Source organism: Perissodus microlepis, chromosome 14 (genome assembly GCF_051167445.1).
Source record: "Perissodus microlepis isolate ML-2025 ecotype Zambia chromosome 14, ASM5116744v1, whole genome shotgun sequence".
NCBI lineage: Eukaryota > Metazoa > Chordata > Actinopteri > Cichliformes > Cichlidae > Perissodus > Perissodus microlepis.
In genome coordinates this window covers 22,381,188-22,401,014 of record NC_140474.1, presented here as the reverse complement: position 1 = coordinate 22,401,014, position 19,827 = coordinate 22,381,188, and the positions used below count along the sequence as shown (strand labels likewise).

The window sequence follows — 19,827 nt, the reverse complement described above, 5'->3', positions numbered from 1 at the left end:
GATCACCTCATAGGCCTGTTCTTGCTCTGTGGCTCAACCATAACACATGAAACACTAAACTATAAAATCCTTAATTTATCCATATCCATGTTCAAAACGGTGACTCAGGCTTCTTCCGTTATTGGAGCTCGTCTTATGTGGCTTTACAAACTGTGTGGTCTTATTTCCGAAATTGCAGCATCTGAGCAAAGCATGTGAGCGTTTCACAACGTAACAGTTCAGACACGATCGAGAAAAAACACAGCAGCTTAAATTGTTTCCCAATGTCTTGCTGTGTCACTGCATGTTGATATATGCAACTCATATCAGTCCTGCTAGTTGCATGTTGTCATACCTAAAGAGGGCAGAGAAACTGTAGAAATTGTAGAATTGTACATCCTGTTTTTGCCTTATAGAATAGAATAAATAGAATAGCCCTTTATTCTCATTGTACACGTACAATGAAATTGTGCTTTTTTTCTTTTTTGTTAAGAATAAAATATGTGAAATATATATGTTTTAATCAATCACTGTACCAGTTTCCTATTTACCCTAGCAAAATATAAAGAAAAGAGTGGGGACTCAAGACTGTTACAATACTATATGTATCACATATTCTGAAACTTAGCGTCCTCTCTGTGACCCTGTTGACGGAAGTTGTGTGAGCCTCCAGGTCCTATGAAAGGGTGTGTGTCACCAAAGATAATTCCATAAACCAGGGGATCATTTGGCATCAACACCCTTATAACCCACTAACACCATAACAAAGATACATTCCCAAATGAATTCCTAACATCCGCCCTTGAAGAGGATTGCATGTTTGCTGTAACATTGTTTACCTGTTTCAAATTCAGTGGGGACATTACTAGTTTGGGCAGCTCCTGTTTGTTTTCAAGTGTGCCACATCGATAAGAGTGATGTGAAGTAGAAGTTTACTGAGTGACCCTGAAGTCACTGTATTATCATTACAATGGCTTTGTCAGTTTTGCCAGTCCACATCATATTTCTGTACAATATAAAAAAGTAAAAGTAACTGAAATATTGATTAATGAGTGAAGATGTGAGATGAAAAAGGTGATGCGTCACATTTAAGACATCACAACAATGAGCTGAGACAATTTACACAGGAAGAAATGGAAGATGATTTTTTTTATATGATTACTATAATGTTGTCACAGTCCTCCTGTGTTTCTCCACCGTCTTTCTTTCTGTGCCTACAACAGCCCAGCGGAGTTCAGAGACAGTGTTTGTTACTTGGTGGAGTTTCTGTTGGGGAGACTCAAAGGATCGGGGACCTGGATTCACAGAACCTTCCTTCTATTGGATTTTGTACATATTGGCACTTTTGAACTGAGCACTTCAAAAAGACCATATAGCACTATCTGCACCAACACTGTAAATAAACTCACTGAACTTTCTTTCCCGAGTCCTCCGTTTGAGTCCGGCCAGACTGATCATGACAGATTTATTTTATAATAAATGTATAAAACCCATTTTTACATCACATTACTTTGCTAATGTTTTTGCCTTCAAGGATAATCTTCAGGCACTATAGTAAACACTCCATGAGACAGGGATAAACAGCCCAGCAGTACTATTCAAAAACAGAGACATCTTCTTTTTTGCCTGCTATCCATTATCCTCTTAAAAGGGCAGCCACGACAGCCTGAGGTGCATATTGTTCTGATAAAACATCAATAAGAACGCACAATAAAAAAGGAAAAGCTACCACAGTGGAGAAAAAAGAGGAGTTGAGCGGCCCCTCTGATAACACAGCAGGAGGAGCTGTTATGATCCGTTTTACCTTCCTGCTAAAAAAGGTTGTTTAGATCATGTTTTTGTGCTGATGTTGTCATTTTGAGAGAGACGCTAAAATAGTTTTATCCCAAATTTCCTCATTATTTTGTCTATTTTTTGGGAGGGGGGTATAGGTACAGTGTGCTAAAGCTGCTGCAGGCGGGAGCATCCAATTAAATGAGGCTTATGTTTCCAAAACCATCAAATTAAAGCATAAACCACTCTATCAAGAATAAATAATGCATTTGCCAACATTTTTGTGTTTTGATATTGAACATTCAATCAATATTTTTGTGTTTTAATTAATACAATAATGTTTAATGTAGTGTGAGTGTCACTAGTGTGCATTGAGAGGCTGTCATTTGCAAAAAATCTTAAGAGCAATTTAGAACAAAAGCCTTTCCCCTGCACTTTTTGGGGTATTTGCATATTGTTTTTGCTAATAAGAATATGTAAGATTCCAGCATTGCAAAGATAGTCGTGGGGCACTTCACAAAAATTCTGTTTTATTGAGGTGAGTTTAATAACAAACATCCTGCTGAGTTCACTGGTAAGCTTTTTAGAGAGGTTTCCTGAAGGTGTAATTTAACTGGATGTACATTTTGAAAGAAGATTTGAGTACATGGGGTTGAATACGTGTAGAGTACTGACAAAAATGTACACCTTACATTTGACTCTCACAGTATAAGTACTTAGTATATTCATGCACAGATTAAGAAGTATTAGTACCAATGTACAACAGGAACGAATGAGACACAGGATTAGTATAATCAGAGATAGGTTAGTATAATTTACACACAAGTACACATATGCTTAAAAATGTAGCACAACTACTATACCGCTACATGGTTATCTTAGCTTAACATGTTCAGAGGGTTTTTTGTAATTTTATAACTGAGGAATTCTCGCTGTCTTTCTCACTTCTGTTTCAATTCAGCATCCCAGCCAAGACTTTCCTGGAATTACATTCACCACTTGCTTTTGTCTGAAGTCATACTGGTAGGATTTTGTTCCACAGAGGAGAAAGATGCTACCTGTGAAAAGAAAATCATACAAAAACAGTGAGTGGATGTATCTCAGCCCACACTATGATTCCCCCCCTCTAAAGCATACAGAGCTTTGGTGCCAAAATCCACCCAAATGTTAAGTGAGAATGAAACAGTAAGTAAAACAGAGCGTGAGACATGGCTCCTGTAAATCCTTTAAGTGTGAGTGAGTGGAGTGTGATTGTCTGGCATGTGCACAGCCATGTTTGTCTGTATTTCTACTTGTCAAATTGATATCGTTCTTGAAACTAGATGGTGTTTTAAGTATCAAAGTGTGTTTGGTGTGGTAAACTCCACCCGTCTACTACCTAAACCTAAACTCGGTTTTAAAAAAATGAAAAAAGAAATTACAACTTCTATTTCAGTTGTACTCTATTTGCAGCTGGCTGCTAAGGTCCACATTTTAAACTTCCTGAGTCTTTTTTCCTTTTTATTTTTTTTTACCTTGTAACTTAAATGCAGCATCAACCCTTCTGGGGACTCCAGACCAATCGTTTCGGATGAGTCTGGGGAAGCCAGGGTCCATTCTCCTATTGTGCTCATCATACCTGATCATTCAAATATATAAAGTTGAAATATATGAAAAACTTTTTTAGTGTGGCAATGTCAATGACATTTAAAGCAAAAACATCATTTACTTAATGCCAGAATTAACCGTTGATTATTATATGCTGATTATATTTGTTGCTTCTTTTTGCTTATATTTTAGTAAACTGAATGTAGTTCAATTTAGACTAGACAGAAGCTTAGTGATTTACGCTAGTGTGTGATATTTACAGACCAAACAACTTATCGATTAATGGCAGAAATAACAATGAGGTTGGGGTCAGTTTAGCTCCAGCTATAACCATACAGGTCAGGTTGTCCTGAGACTTTCATCATGTTAAAATATAAATCAGAACAGAGAACAATTCTAACTGTAAAGCGGCACTTTAAAAAGTTACCTGTAATAAAACTCTCCTACGAAGAACATTGTTTTCCCGTATTCGCTGACATGCACAGCAGCATCAACCCGCCTGACTCTGGAAGAGAAGCCGTACTCGTAAATGGAGCCAGCGCGACTTTTCATCTTAAGCTGTTCAACCACCCAGTACTTATGACCTGGAAAAACACAGCCATGTCACTGGATTTGGGGACACTATGAAAAACAGCAACGTACCACAATCCCTGCCAAACTCAATGAGCCTCTTGCATGAACTGCAACACTTATGTTGCACAAGGCTGTAATTTGCGTGTTCTGCTACTGGAAATCAAGCCTTGTCATGCTGACAAGGTCTAAGTGATGCTTTGCAGGCTGCCCATTACTGTACCGGTGAATATGTACGCCACGCCTTTGGCTGGGATGTCATAAGCGGCATCAATCTGAGAACTGATGCTCGGTAAATACGTGGTAATGTGGCCTTGTGTTAAACGATTCCAATAAGTTGTCCTTGTTGTTCTCATCCACATGTGTCTGCAATGAAACAAGAAAAGTGAGTTGCTGTTGAGAGGTTATTTAAGATGTTGTGCACCTTTAAGTGGCAATACATTGTACCTGTTTTTAAAGAAACAAATCTCATTTTCAATCAATGTTACTGCATCAAAAAATTGGGGAAACGTTGGGTCACATTTTTTTGAAGCCACCTGGGTTTCCATCTTTTTGTTGGGCCTACCTGTGAAATAGTCACATAGAAAACATTGTATATAATATATAATTCGCTCTGAGAATTTTATTTCAGTGTTTAATGATTTATGAATTCAATATTTCAAATGTTTTATGTTTTGTTCTTTACCATACAGAGTTTGGATACCCATCACATCATCGTTAGAGAGCGAGTACTTGGCATTGCTCTGATGTCTGTAATTGGGGTACATGATAGCAGAGGGGTCTCTAGAGTGAGTCAAACCAAGTGAGTGGCCAAGTTCATGAGCTGCAACACTCAACAGGCTGTAACCTGAAACACAGTTGCAAATAGTTGTTATTATTTCATTACAAACTGCTGGAATGCTTCTGTCTGGCTCAGAATATGTATTTAATTCCCAATTTTTGCCTAGTGTCATCTTTGGGCTTTCAAACTGCATTCATGTTGTGACTGACAAACCTTGAGTCCCTGCCGTCCATGTTTCATCCTCATCAAAGTGCACATCTCCACCCATCCCCATTCCTGGCATGAAGGCATGAGCCAACACGCCCCCAGGTCCATCGAAAGGAAAGAAATCTCCATGAGCTACAGGAAAACACAGGATCTGATTTTTATTAATCATAATTAAAAGTCACGATTAAAAGTCCTTAGACACGTTTTCACAGTTACTTCTGCGAGAAAAAGAGAAGACAATATCAGCTTTTCGATGGTTGATTTTGATGAACTTCAGCGGGGTTGCATCGCTCCACATCTTCAAGGCTGAACGAACAGACTTTTCCACATCCTCTTTTTTCATGTCTGGAGTGTATCTGGCAATCCTGCATGCCAGCAATTGAGAAAAACATGAGGCATCAGGAACAACATGTTTCAACATATGTTGCTACAAATACTAGCATATCCTCTGGTGGTCAAAATAAATTTTAAGCAATTCACAAGATTATTTTCTAATTGCAAAAGTGGAATATAAACTCTACAGTATAATATTGTTAATCGTTGCTATTATAGCATTATGTAGCGTTCCTACTATATTTCATGCTATTGCCGTCAACAGTTTATTTGCTTTAGATTTATATCTATAAAAAGAAGATTCCTCGTGCGTGCTATTCAGGGCCTTCGATCTGCATATTCAAACCTTCATATCCAGAATTCAAATTCTTATTCATTCTTATTACATACATATCAATTTTACCTCTTATTACACCACACAGTTGCTGGAATTATGCTGTAAACCACATCATACATTCACAACAAGGAAGTCTAAACCCAGCAAAATGAAAAATAACCAATAAGAAAACTTCATGTTCCAATGAGTCTTTGCAGTACAGAACTATTCAGAAACTCCCTTTCTATACATGCTTCAACAAACAAAATGTGGAAGTCAAGTAACTAATAAACTTAACTTAAAATAATAGTACAATATTGTAAGATTGTACACTACACTTGTTAATATTTTCTCTCAGAGTTTTTAAATCTTTTACACCATTTGACTATATTCACAAATAACAGCAGATTACTGTGAAATCTGGGAAACATGGAAAATGCAATCTCACGTGTATGTGATGATGTGATTCTTCCATTTAGGTCTATTAGGGTAAAAGGCGAAGTTGTCCACATCCTGAACTCCACACCTTGCTTCCTTCATCACATTCAGGGTGTGAGGGTCCATAGTTCCTGTTTCCTTCAGACCAAAGAAGTTTTGCATTTCTCGGATCTTCGCCTCCATGGTGGATGCAGACCTCACACTTCTTACTGGAGGCCTGTGGTCTCCCAGATTCAGACTGTAAAACCTCTTGAGGTAATCCTGTTGAGATGAAGAGTTGAGATCTGGACGCTTAGGACGAGGTGTGTAAAATGTAAAGCTGGATTTTATTAATAATTTTTTACATGTAATATAAAACACATTTAATTATTTCTCTTCCTTAAAAACCTAATAAAATATGTTAAATATGTCAGTCTAGCAAAGATAAGGAAGATTCCCTCCTGCTTATTATTGTAACAGCTGAAACGAGAGAGCAAGCGAGTTTAAAAAGGAAAAGAAACTGTATCACAGATGTTGGTTCAATTCAGTTTTTTTTCAGATGCTTACACATAAACTTCAAAACAAGTGAAAGGAAAAAAAATGCAGGACGCTTCAAATAAAAATTTAGTGAATGCATCATATGTTTAATAGCAAGAAAACACAAACACTGAACTGTAGCGCTTCACTACTAGTTTAAATAAACGAAATACACTCATAATTCTACCATTTTAATTGAAGCCATTGCAGTCTTCACAGTCTTACATTAAAGGTTCTACAAACATTATCTCCAACATTTCTAACTGAAACAACAATTCTAATTTATATGGTTTTTACACAAAGTTCGTAAGCCTTTCATCCATTCACAAACCTCAGCCAGCTCCACATCCTCAAGCCTCTGCTGATCTTTGTCAATGGGTAGAGTCCACAAGATTTCCACCAACATCAGAGAGCCCAAAACGGGTATCCACAACAAATCCATGTTTTAAATGCACATTTCAACCACGCTTCACATTTTTTATATGGGAGTATTCCTGAGCTTGTTTTGCAATCACATGGCCCCAAAGTGCTCTGTGATGGCTGTTAAAGCTAAAGCTTTATTTGCCCCGAGAGGTTTTGTGGTTATAACCTCACAATGAAATGTCTACATATGTCTGGCTTTTCTGTCTATAATGGCGATAATCATATGTATGGTTTGTTCCATAGCATAGAAAATTGCATTTTTTTTCCTGCTCAGTCAGGTAGGAGAAAAACTTAATGTACACTGTCTCATGTTTATATGCGTCTATACCTCATGTTGATTTCTTTACATCTATAAATCAAACAAACTTCATAAGCTGATCAGCAAAGGCATGATTAGAAAATATGATTTGACATAGAAAAACTACAAAAATCTAATAGCAAGTTTTCAATTGTAATTCTTTATTTTGACATGACATGACTACTGATAAATATAATTCCACTAAAAACTGAGAAGTACAATGTGTTTCCATTTGCCCTCTTTATTTTAGCTAATATCATTGTTGCATGGATTTCAGACAGTATTTTAACAACCAAGCCAGGAATTTGCTTTCTCAACTCCTACAACAAGTTTCTGCGTGTAGTCGTATTTGTAGACTTGTGGTCCCACAAAGAAGTAGATGAAGCCTAAGATGACAAAAGAAAAAAACAAAAACAACAAAAACAAAATAAGATTTTTAATATGCAAATGAAATAATTTACATACTGCATTTCTACTTTTTCATGTTAGATTTTCTAGATTTCCTTCCTCCAGTTTGTTGATGTTGATGTCAATGATTTACACAATGAGTGTCTCATATATATCATACAGAAAAATTGTAGTATATCGTACCAAGCATTTTAAGTGGTAAATTATACCATTTAAATCTAAGTGGGGAACCACATGCTCTGCTCAGTCTGAACTCCACAGAGCTGGTATTGAATTTAAATGAGCATTCCTTTGCTACCAATGATAATGCAACTTGCAAAAGCCATTAAAATACAGCCAAACCTACATCTTAAACAATCAGACAAGATTATCACCTAGTTTGAGGACTGTTGATATGTATGTTAAGTAGTTACAGCATAAAGAAAGATTTAATCAAACAAAAAGCATGCACTTGGTAGAGTGTAATATTTTCCTCACCATCTTTATGAAGAGCTGCATTTATTGTGCTGTTGAGTCCAGGAAAGCCCTCGCTGATGAACCTTGGGTAACCAAAATCCATAACCTTTCGGTTTTCGTTGTAACTGCAAGTAATGTAACCCTGTTAGAACTCGTGACTCACAATCATCTGCTTGTCGTTCAAAGATTGGACTAAACATGTAACTTGTGTACAGTGAACCTTTTCCTCTCTCTCTGTGAGGTCCAAATGACAGAGGGAATCCTTTAGTCATATCTGAGCCCAACTTTTTAAAAGTCCATATTGACATCTGCTTTGTCATTTGTCCCTGCTATGGCATTATACCTCCATTAATACCGCACAGTCTTTAAACAGCACTTTACTGTGGCTAAAATAGGAGAAGAAGAGTATAATTTGATTTAATTCAATTTGCTGTTCCCGCATACATGCATTCATCAAGTCTCTTCTTCCCCGAACTCATAAAAGAAAAATAAAGAAATGGCCCAAGGCATGATAATACAATCCTGTGGAGCAAAAGCAGTTGAGTTAAATCACATCAAATAATCAAGCTCAGCAAAGTAAAATGCCCTAATGTGTGAACCTGCGTGCAAATAAAAGTTTTAATTGCACTGGGGGATACATTTACTTGATCTTTATCAGATACATGCCATCCATTTATTGTCTTACCTCCAGTAAATATCATGCATAAAGAAGAGAGTTCGTCCTGTTTTGGCGATGTGCACTGCTGCATCTACATCCTGAACCCAGACTGGAAACCCAAAGTGACTTAGTGCTCTGGGCTTTCCCTTCACAAGAGAGCCTTTCACTGTCCAGAACATGGAGTCTGTCCAAGAAAAGAGTATCCTTACAAATATGCATTATTTGTTTATTAATATACATATGCTTTACACATAAAGATGCAAATAAAAACCTGAATTTTTTTTGTTTGACAATAATAAAATTATTGTCAAAATGATTCAATCATCAGAATTTTTGGTGGCTTTTGCTTTTTTAAATGTTATTATAACACAGTTTAAGTGTGCATAACAATAATAATAATATTATTGTTATTATTAATAATAATAATAATAATAATAATAATAATAATAATAATAACTTTAAATCACATTTAAAAAGTACTTTGCGCACAAAAACATACATAAAGAAAGTGCACATATCCCACCATCCAAGCACACGGTCAAGCTTACATTCTTACATTTGTTCATACATGCACAGACTGTGAGAAAGAATGTGAGAAAGGTTATGGAAACACTAATCTAGAAAAACGAGTTTATAACAGTTTAAGAAAACCACAGATTCGGTCAAACTGAAAAGGCACTACAACCTCAAAAGTGTGGTCACTTCTGGAATGAAAGTAAGAATGTCAAAATGCCCAGATCAGATAAGGTCTCATAGCATCTGCTGCATAAGCAGGAGCTGCAATGTAGGGCTTTTTAAGTAATTATTCAAATTTCTGCAATGTATTCAGAAATTCCCAGAAAAGCAATCGAAGTTTAGCAAGCATGTTAGGCTTAACAGAGATTTACAGTGCACTCAGGAAAGCAATGGTAGGAGCCAGAGGTAACATATATAATGAATTCAGAAGTGGCTCAAGGATTGAACCTTGAGGGACTCCACATAGGAAGGAGCATATAAAGGTGTATAGTTATTACTATCAATTCTAAGGTTTCTGCAGTAGGAAAGCTATTTGGGAGCACTACATAGAATTATGGGGTAGGGCACAACAGAGCCCAAGATATATTGAAAACTGTGACACTGTGTGGTTACCATGAATAAGGTAAGCAGTGGATCTGCGAGGTACCCAGAAGGCAGCATCAATGCTGGTTTCAATCTTGGGCATAAAGTTTGAGATGGGACCCTCCTTGATGTCATCCTCATGATTATGCTTAATCCAGAGATACCTGGCATGAGGAAATATTGTTAGCTAATTTATTTAAAAAAATACAATGTTTCATGTTTTAAATAGTATTTTTAAATCTTCTAATGGTGCTGTGATGATTTGACTAAAGAGTACGGACAGCTTCAAGCAAATTAGTCATCAACATGCCTTTCTCTAAAGAAGAAGGTGAAATCCCCGAGAGTGGAAACTGCATCAAAGGTCAAGTCTGCTGCACATTTGTCCCGCATGAGTCGAGGGAATAGTACGCTAGACAACCAGTTGTTATGATGAAAGTTTGTCAGAAGATTATTTAGATGACCTCTGATAGGACCTAACACAGGCAAATATAGATATGTTAATTGGGAAAATTATTACACACAAAAACTGCATTTGAATTTGAGGATTACTCAGGAATACATCAAAAGTGTTTACTGTAAAGTGCTTTGATGCTGGCTACATCTTCACTGGATAACAGGTTCGCTGAGCGGAAGGGTTTGTAGTTTGGAAACATCAGTGACTCTCGGTTTCTGGAATGCTTCAGACCCAAAGCATGCCCAAACTCGTGAGCTGCCACTACAAACAGATTAAAACCTGAAACAGCAAAAAGAGAAGCGCGTTCATAAAGATGTGATTGATTTCCAGCGTTCTTTTTTCCAATTTTATTTCTAGTTTGATTGGTTCAGCACCTGTTTCTCCTGCTGTCCAGCGCTCAGCATCATCAAAGTGTGTGTCCCCTCCGATTCCTGACCCCGGACCAAAAGCATGAGCCAGTGTCCTTCCAGGCCCGTCAAATGGAAACAAGTCACCGTGTGCTAAATGATACAATCCAGGCCAAACACAAAACAGAAACCAAAGAGAAAACCATTTTCTTTCATGCCAAAAGAAAATTATAGGCTTCTCTTCACCTCATTTGAATGAGTCAGTTGAGTTTAGCAGCCAGTGCATGATGACGCTACCTTGGTTAACAATGAAATTACTACTGCAGTTTCCTATGTGTACAATTGCTGCTCTGTTATATTTGCATAAGATAATAGGATGAGAGCTGCTGAGAATTTCTTTTCTTTCTGTTATATTCCATGACTGCACCATGTAGAACAAAACACAAACCCACCATAGCTCGCAAACTCCACCATGATGTCAGCACTGCGAGTGTTTGACCTGACAAACATCAGACTGCTGGCTCTGGCCCAGACGCTGAAAGCTGACTCTATCAAAGAGTCCACAGTGCTGCGAGGCAAATCTCTGGTGTACCTGCCAATGCTACAAGAGCAACACACGCTGATTAATATCAAACTGCACACACAATACAAATGTATTGTAGAGAGCACCATCTTTCTAGGCCAATTCTCTATTTCATAACTTTTGAATGTGATCCAGATCTGCAGCAAAAATGAATGGTCTCCCTTTTTCTCCATCCAACTCCTCACCAAGTTTCATACATTGTGTAGTTATTGTGTAAACTTCCTGTTAAAGAGACAAGAGAAGGGCACTCAGGGGGTGCAGTCATCCACTAAAGCCAATGCCCTGTCTCACTGTTTTAAAGAGAGAGATCTGGAGCTGTGCCACGGTTAGGTTATTCCTGTAGGTTTTGTGAAATAAAAATTTCCGTGATACCAAAACATTATACTCACTTGAATAAAGTCTCTTTTTTTTAAAACAACAAAAACAATTGTCTTTCTTTGTTACTCTTTAATTATACATTTACTCAGTATGTAATCCAGCAGGCATGCCTCAAAATGAATCTGCACAGGAATGTATAAGGATGTCTCAGACAGTGTTACATAAGTTAAAGCATGTATGGTCAGCTTGGCACTATAACAAGCCCACAGTAACTCTCAAAGCCAGAAGTCTCAAACCAAAAGCCATAAGGATTTGTGACAGTGGCTATTCTCCGTTTCTGCCAAAGGGTTTATTGTCTTCTTAAAATGATCCTCACATATTTCTGAGGTTTGGTGAAGACAGCCAGACAGTTTTGATTTTTTATTTCCCCCCTGAGTTCATTCAAGGTTAGACATGCCCACTATATAACATTCGTTTCCAGATAGTTTTCATTACGCATGATCATTAAGCATCAGTGAAGACCACAGTAAATACCTGTAGGTGATGACATTCTTATTCCAGCGCGTCCCCTGGGTGTGGCTGTACTCCTCCACGTCTGGAACGCCACATCGAGGACTCCTCATCACCTCCAGGGTATCTGAGCCCAGTCTTCCCGACACATTCAGCCCAAAGAAAATTTGCATGTCTTTCACCTTGGAGGTAAAAGAGGGGCCGCTTCGTTTCATGCGCCCCAGAGGATCATTTTGCAGGTGGTAATAGTGCTGGAGATAGTCCTTAAAGTAGATTTAAGATCAGATCACATCAGATAGCATTTTGCACAGAAGAGGGTTTGATTCACTCAACAAAAAAAAACGATTCTGCACCTTTAATAAACAGAAAGCAATCATTTTAAATAAAATGCAACAGAAATATATAAATCAAACGTTTATTAATTCCAATAATTAATCATTAAGAAAAATGTGGATGGCATAAACTGACTGAATAGTGGAGTAATTTAGTTAGCTAAAGTCAGCATTTTGGATGTAGAATTCTTAATTTTAACCTAGTTACTGCAAAACGTTATTCTTGTATCACAACACGCATTACAGATTATGAACTGCTATGAAAAGTCTGACTGATCTATCATGGCTTCAACATAAATGCCCTTATTTTCAGCATCAACTATCAATTACACTTGCATAAAAAGCCAGCACAAGATGGTACAAAGACACATAACTTGCTTCAAAGGAAAAGACAAAAAAAAAAAAAATAGATGTAAGGAATTAAATCGGGATGAAGAATGTGAAAATGGGAATGCCAAGCAAATCTTTTAAAGGATATAATATAACAGCATCAAGGGCTGAGAGGGCAGTGCAGTTGTGTACCTCCACCCTCCACCCACACAAAAACAAATGTAATAAAAGAAAATATCTTAAAATACGCACAGGAAATAATGCATCCTTCCAAATTCTTTAACCCTGCAGTAAAATCACTGACAATTTAGCATGACTTTGCATCGTACAAGACATCAATTCACATGCAGTCCACTCTGAAAACAGTTGTAAAAGGAGCTCGTGCAATTATACACTTACTGTGGCCAGCTTCAAGTCAGCCTGTGGTTCTGGTGTAGGAGTGCTTTCTTCCTTCGGTGTAAATGTGGGTGCCGTAAAACCTGGACCGGGCACAAGCAAGACCAGAACACAGCAGGAGAGCAGCATGACATGCATTTCACAGAATTAACGCTGCAGTGAATTGCAGTGGCCTAGTTTAAGCATGTGGAGATGGAAGTTCTGGTTAATGAGAAAGCCTTTTAAATGGTTATTGTGACTCATACCACATGCAAATCCCAGGGAAGCCTCTGACAGCACTACAGAATTAGGGAGGAGTTTGGAAAGGGCCAAGGACAAAAAAAAAAAAGAAGAAGAAGAAGAAAAAAAGAAAAAAATGACATTTGAACATTTTTGTCACATGACATGTTTGCACCTTTAAATCAAATAAAGAGCAGTGCACAGTTCCAATTTCAAAATCTTGTTTCAATTCAGCAGATATGTGAAACCAGAGCGAGACACGGCGCAGTCGGAGTTTTTAACTTGCAACACGCTGGTTCACAGATAATCCTGAATCAATGGTGAAACTACAACATGAGGCAACATAGAGTAGAACATTCCTCACTATGTGCTCATTGCCATCACTATGAATGGGCATGGCGTAAACATGTTTATATTTACAGCATTAATAACTAAGCAGTGATAGAGTAATAGTGATGGAGCTTCTGTAGAGGAATCTCAGCTTAAACTCCTTCCAGACTGATGCAACACGTCCCACGCGTTTTAGGTCTCCTTAAATTACCCCCAGCTCTTGTCCCCATTTTAGCAAATGCATGTCACAACTCTGAATGAGAGAGTTCACAGAACAGGAGCCTAAATTGAGAGGGAGGTGATTAAGGCCTCATTGGGAATCACCCAGGGTGCTTAAACTGGCAAAGGTGGTGCTGTGGTACTTTCAGGCTACAATTAAGGTTGATTGGTCATTGTGGAGCGTTATGGGGCCAACTTCAGCATACCACCGTAGGGCAACTTCAGCGGACCTTTACAGCGTAGCCCACACTGTTTTGTGGAAAGAAAGGAAGAGTTTTGTTTTAAAACATTTATTTTGGGGCTTTTCTGTCTATATTTGACAGTTCAGCAGTCAAGAGTAGACAAGAAAGAGAGGAGGAGGAGACACACAGCAAAGGGCCCCAGATTGAATTCAAAACCAGGCTGCTGCACATCATCAATATGCACACCTAACCCCAATCCTAACCAGTGAGATAAACTGGAATCCAAAAGAAAGGAAGATTTTGTGTTCCAAGCAGAAAAGAGGAGGCACTAACATCATTTTAAAGCAGCCATGATGAAAGAGGTCACAGGCAGCAGCTGCAAGGTTACAAGCTGATTGGGATCACAAGTAGGATCAATCCAGTTTGTTACGGGTGTAAGAATTATCTTCTCCTTCCCCTCTACCCCCAAATGGTCGCTTCAGATCCCTGAGAGGGGTTCTGCTGAGTTTTCTTCCTGTTAAAAGGCAGTTTTTCCTTCCCACTCTCACAAAGTGCTTGCTTGTCAAGGATACAGCAGGGTTTTTACCTTGAGGTGACTTGATGTGATTTGGTGCTATTTAAATAAACCTGATCCTGGGTTTTGGACCCAGAGGTTTCAATTTAATTTATTATTGTATTTGATATCACCTTAATGTCTTGAGCCTTAATTTCTTGTTTCAGTTAGAGCATGTTTTGCTATTAGTATTTTATTGTTTATTCTATTTAGCCTCCTGTTACTGTCAAGTCTCCCCATTGTGTTAAGTTTGTATGTTAGTCTGTTGTTTTTGTTTACTTAATTACTGCTTTGTATTTGGTGACATGTTTTATTTAAAAATAATAATAATTTTATTTTATTTCCCCTCTGTCTTGTTATTTTGCATTGAGTTCAGCATCAAAGCTGATTTTCTTTAGATGTTTGGGTCCACATCCTACTTGCCACACAGCCAGATGTGACAAAACCTGAAAACTGAGTTAAAAAGTATAAAACCTGAAAGTTACAAAACTTTGAACACCTGACAGATGAGTTTACAGTAAGACACTGTCAATAACAAGGGTTGTTACAATATCAGAGATTATCAATACACAACTTCAATGACCAAATGAATTCCAAATAATATTTTTACCATAATTTAAAGGAAAATGTTTACTGTGTTGCTTGTCAATCACAAACTTCAAAAGAATGATTAAAATTGTTATTGTAACTGAATCATGTCCGTATTTATTATAATTTTTTTCAATAAAAAGGCTTCAGTGTTTCAGTTTTAAAAATGAGAAAATACAGAATTGAGACCACACTGCAACAAACTGCCCCTTTGAAGTCAGTCAGTGTAAAATTGGAGGCAAAGAGCTCCTACTTTGGCTCCCCTAGTGGTGGTATAACAATGTAATGGAATGCGCTGCATCCTTCCACACGTAAGATGTCAGATGAGAGAGATGAAGATAGCAAATGTTGCTAATAAATGTCTGTTTTCAACAAAGATAACATTGTAGAAAGATCAGATCAGTTCAAATTTTAACAAACAAAGCGTTCAAGCTCCTGATTATAGTTTCTGCTGCCCCCCTGTGGTGTCCCGCAGTACATTCATCCATGTTTTCAGTCAGTCACAGAGTTCAGGTTGAGCAGAGCGCCATGATTTATGAAGTGGCATCATTAATCTGAATACATGTTCATGGCAGCTAAATGACTGATACTTTCTGCAGTTAACTGCATTAGCAAAACAAATCACACTTTTCCCAGTTTTGCACACACTTTAAAACAGTCTTTATTTTAATTTATTTTACTTTTATTTGTTTATCCATCCGTCTGTTCTCATCTCATATCAGGGTTATCTTTGCTGATCCGGAACGTAAACGCCTTTATCTAGAAAGAACTTTGGTTTGGACTCTTCTGTTGTTGTTGAGTATGTATGTAAACAAGAATGACTTGACAGTTAACACAAAAGGGTTATTGTTACATTTGGACACCTTCGTTCTTCATGTTTGAGGTACTTTTTTTTCAGTTCCACTCAAACAATTCACTGAACACATTTCAGTGGGCTGTCATATATTTATAGATTTCACTGTCTGAATATAATCTGTAGGTAATCAAAGTGCAACGATGACTAACAATTTAATTAATGGTGATTAATGCTAAACATCCAGCATGAGTCACATATGAGCTACCCGGATATCCTTAGGACAGAATTGGGTCTGTCACTTCTCACTTAGTTTGTTTTGTTGCTTGTTGTGTGTGTGTGTGTGTGTGTGTGTGTGTGTGTGTGTGTGTGTGTGTGTGTGTGTGTGTGTGTGTGTGTGTGTGTGTGTGTAGGGGTGCGTGTGCGTGTGTGTGGACGGGTATTACCGTCATTGTGATGAGTTTGAAGGCATATTTGAGACTTGAAATGTGGTTTAGTGTCAGGGTTACAATGAGGTTATGGTTAGGTTTAGGGTCAGGGTTAGGCATTCATTTTTGATGGTTAGGGTAAGCAGCTATGGAAAGCATTATGTCAACAAGGCTACGTTCTCACTGCACACGAAAGCGCATCAAATCCGACTTTTTTGACCCTATGTGACCCATATCCGATCATGCTATGACAGTGTGAACGGCACAAATCCGATATTTACAAATCCGATCTGGGCCACTTTCGTATGTGGTACTGAATCCGATACATATCTGATGTTTTAGAAAGCGACTGCTGTTTGAACGGTCATGTCGCATTAAATCCGTCTTTTACGTCACTGACACAAAACAGACGCCAATTATCAGCTCCGGAGAAGCGCCCGTGAAGACATCCTGAACGCTTCCTGTCCATCCCGTGTAGATGTCAGTGAAACTGTTGGGAAGATAACGTGAACATTTTATTTGTACTGTATAATCTGCAGATTCTGACAGAAATCTGCAACTGTCCTTTGAAGCACCGCTCCTCTCTAAAACAACAATAAGGATAATTATTAGGCCATATGTAAATAACTTAAAGCAAAATTGGGGAACGTAAAGTCTGAAACAAGTCAAGCCATCAGTCAAACAATACTGTTTGGTCTGGGTCTGAACAGAGCGTGTTGTGTGTGACGTCTTCTTTTGCGCATGCGGGCCGCTTTGAGGGTTCACACAGGAGCACGTTTGCTGTCACATTTTATTTGTAGTGTGAACAAGCAGACAAAAAAATCGGATTTGATCAAAAAATCGGAATTGAGCATTAAGACCTGCAGTGTGAACGTAGCCCAAGATGTCCCCACAAGGATATAAAAACACATACATGTATGGGTGGAGTGGGGTGCTTTTCCTTGTATCATTTTATGTGTTTATATGTTTACATAAACTTTCCTGCCACACAAATTATTTTTTGCTTGATTTCCATTTCCACAGGATGCAGCCTCTCACTCCAGCCTACGTTTAATTTTGTCTCAAAGGGTTACAAATAAGTGTGACATGATGCACAACTATAAACTAACATCTACGCATGTGTGCAATGATTTCTGCTATTGAGTACTCACTTTGAACACATGTAAAGCTAAAAAACTATTTTATAAGTACTTCTTGTTCACCTGCAGAACATTAAACACACGTGTCAGATAGAGCGCATCATATCTGTACACAGGGTTTTGTGACTGTTCATGCTGCCAGCTTCGCATAGATCCACACATGCAAGATGCAAGCGCTAATAGAAAAGCGGAACTAGACCTTTTTCTGTGTTCATGTTCTTTGTTTGTTATGGGGTTAGGTTTTTTTTTTTTTTACTTTTTTTTTGCCTAAATTCACACGTTTTCTTACACAACTCTGTGGTTCATCCTCTGAAGGGAGTATGTGCTAACTAACCTCTTGTATATTTTGTAAATGGATGTAATGTGTGATGAAAGCATCTCACACTTGAACACTGATGTTCAATTTGCTATTCTCTGATAACATCAGATTAACATTACTGTGAATCTGGAACTATTTTGCCTTCTGAAAACAGATTTTTTTTTTTTTTCACTAACAGCTAACATAAGGCCAGATAATTAGCTCATATACGTAGCTTTCAGTGACTGGTCCTAACAACACAGCAGTTACCATATGAGTACAAATAGAATAACACAGAGGTTCTCTTCAGCCTTGGGTTGCAACATCCCCTCTCGCTGCATGCATACTTGTTGGTTTATCCTTTCCTTTAAATTCCACCAAAACACATAAAACCCACACTGGTTAGCCTAGAAATGGCCAAAAAAAGGATCAAGAAAATCTGTAGGCATCAACAATTGGGTAAATATTTCCTCATTCCACATGCCAGTGACCTGTTTGTGTTTTTTCTTTTTTTACAAACTTGCATATGTAACATTTATTTGTTACTATTTTTATTATCATTTCTACCTCACACTTAGCCCTGTGTCAGACAGTTAACTTTGTAATGCTCAAAGTTTATAACATTAAGTTAAAAATGAGGGTTTTGAATTGTGGTCTAAAAGAAGGCCATTACTAAACCCTCCACAGGAATCAACTGTTTTTCAGACCACGTAAAGCTCCACTCCTATAAAAGAGACACCTTCAAATCAGACTGAAGTATGATAAAGACAACCTGGAGAAAGATTATGCATACATTGTAGTATGCATGAGATAAAACTAGATGTCTTTGGCCACAGAAACACTGATTACAATTGAAGAAAGAAAGGGTGAGGTGTACAACCCAAAGAACAGCGTCCCCACAGTGAAGCACGGCGGTGGGAGTATTACGCTGCCGGATACTTTAGAGTGTCTGGAACTGAGAATCTTGTCAAGGTGGAAAGAATCATGAGGAAAGAACAATATGTGAAGGTTTTTGAAAGAAACCCTCCAGAAAAACTGGGTCTGGGTCATTGCTTTGTCTTCCAACACAGCGATCCAAAACATACACCACTCCTGGTGAGTTCTAGAAACTAAAGCAAATGTGAATGACTGTCCTGCACAAAGCATTGACTTGAATCAAAGATTTGTGGGGTGAATTGATGCCTAAGGTCCTTGGCAGAAGACCATCAAATCTGGAAGACCTTAAGAGATTCAAGAAGAAGAATGGCTGGGACTGCTCAGAAGACATTGCAACAAATAACTGCAGGGTGTTGTCCTTCCAACGGGTCTGCAAGGTAGAAGGCCTTCAGGCCAAGATCAAGAAAATGCAGACATTCTTCAGGCTGGAGGTGACTACATACAGTAAATAATTATGGATATGTTTGCTTTAAAATATTACAATTCACAAGTGAAAATGCATATTAATTAAATAAAGGTTTACCAAAACATTTACGAAAACTCCAATAGCATCACAGAATTTGGCTTCTTCCAGCTAACTTTGACAGTACATGGAAATTCTTGCCTCTTTCGTTGTCCACTGGAGTCTGGGCCTGTTTGAGTGATTTCTCTCCTCCTCAGTTTGTTTTGCTGCTCATAGGAGGAAGCAAATAAAACAAATTTGCATCAGTAGAGCATTTCCTTCCCACACAATTCTTTTTTTTGTACTGTTTTTATTTTTAATGTAGTCTTTCTGACTCCAGACTACACTGAACTGAAAACAGTGATGTGACCCGCAAGTTTTACCTATGTGGTTTCTGAGTACTCATTAAAGTATGCGCTTTAATCTACACACAAATACAGAGCAGTTTGAAAACATGTAAAACTATTTTATAAAGGCCTGTCCAAAAGTATTTTGGACATCTATCACGCTCACTTGCAGAAAGCGCGATACATAGATTACGTCATATTTCGACCTGGGGTTTAACCGGTTTATAGATCCACAAATGCAG

The 19,827-nt window shown here is 37.9% G+C and overlaps 2 protein-coding genes across 2 annotated transcripts; both read right to left on the bottom strand.

Annotated features, from left to right (window-relative positions):
- Window positions 1-2,355: 2,355 nt before the first annotated feature.
- Window positions 2,356-6,945, bottom strand: mmp20a (matrix metallopeptidase 20a (enamelysin)). The gene is made up of 10 exons (XM_084951193.1): window positions 6,832-6,945; window positions 5,995-6,245; window positions 5,114-5,262; window positions 4,904-5,029; window positions 4,595-4,756; window positions 4,357-4,474; window positions 4,133-4,275; window positions 3,767-3,923; window positions 3,267-3,370; window positions 2,356-2,810 (listed from the first exon to the last, which is right to left on the bottom strand). The coding sequence occupies exons 1-10, from the start codon at window positions 6,940-6,942 to the stop codon at window positions 2,710-2,712; spliced, it is 1,422 nt and encodes a 473-aa protein (XP_084807319.1). The 5' UTR covers window positions 6,943-6,945; the 3' UTR covers window positions 2,356-2,709.
- Window positions 6,946-7,379: 434 nt separating this feature from the next.
- Window positions 7,380-13,288, bottom strand: mmp20b (matrix metallopeptidase 20b (enamelysin)). The gene is made up of 10 exons (XM_084951195.1): window positions 13,115-13,288; window positions 12,078-12,316; window positions 11,095-11,243; window positions 10,670-10,795; window positions 10,416-10,574; window positions 10,152-10,314; window positions 9,872-10,005; window positions 8,771-8,927; window positions 8,107-8,210; window positions 7,380-7,607 (listed from the first exon to the last, which is right to left on the bottom strand). Exons 1-10 carry the CDS (start codon window positions 13,247-13,249, stop codon window positions 7,507-7,509), a joined length of 1,467 nt encoding a protein of 488 aa, XP_084807321.1. The 5' UTR covers window positions 13,250-13,288; the 3' UTR covers window positions 7,380-7,506.
- Between the last annotated feature and the right edge of the window lie 6,539 nt (window positions 13,289-19,827).

What these genes read in the sequence shown, in the direction of transcription:
- mmp20a (XM_084951193.1), bottom strand. Translation starts at nt 6,942, where the DNA reads ATGGATTTGTTGTGGATACCCGTTTTGGGCTCTCTGATGTTGGTGGAA. An exon ending in CTTCTCTTTTTCTCGCAGAA is followed by an intron (nt 5,030 to 5,113) that starts GTAACTGTGAAA and finishes GTTTTCCTGTAG; the next exon opens with CTCATGGAGATTTCTTTCCT. An exon ending in ATGGACGGCAGGGACTCAAG is followed by an intron (nt 4,757 to 4,903) that starts GTTTGTCAGTCA and finishes ACTGTGTTTCAG; the next exon opens with GTTACAGCCTGTTGAGTGTT.
- mmp20b (XM_084951195.1), bottom strand. Translation starts at nt 13,249, where the DNA reads ATGCATGTCATGCTGCTCTCCTGCTGTGTTCTGGTCTTGCTTGTGCCC. An exon ending in GGTGGAGTTTGCGAGCTATG is followed by an intron (nt 10,796 to 11,094) that starts GTGGGTTTGTGT and finishes TGTATCATTTAG; the next exon opens with CACACGGTGACTTGTTTCCA. An exon ending in ACCTTCTTCTTTAGAGAAAG is followed by an intron (nt 10,006 to 10,151) that starts GCATGTTGATGA and finishes TCCTCATGCCAG; the next exon opens with GTATCTCTGGATTAAGCATA.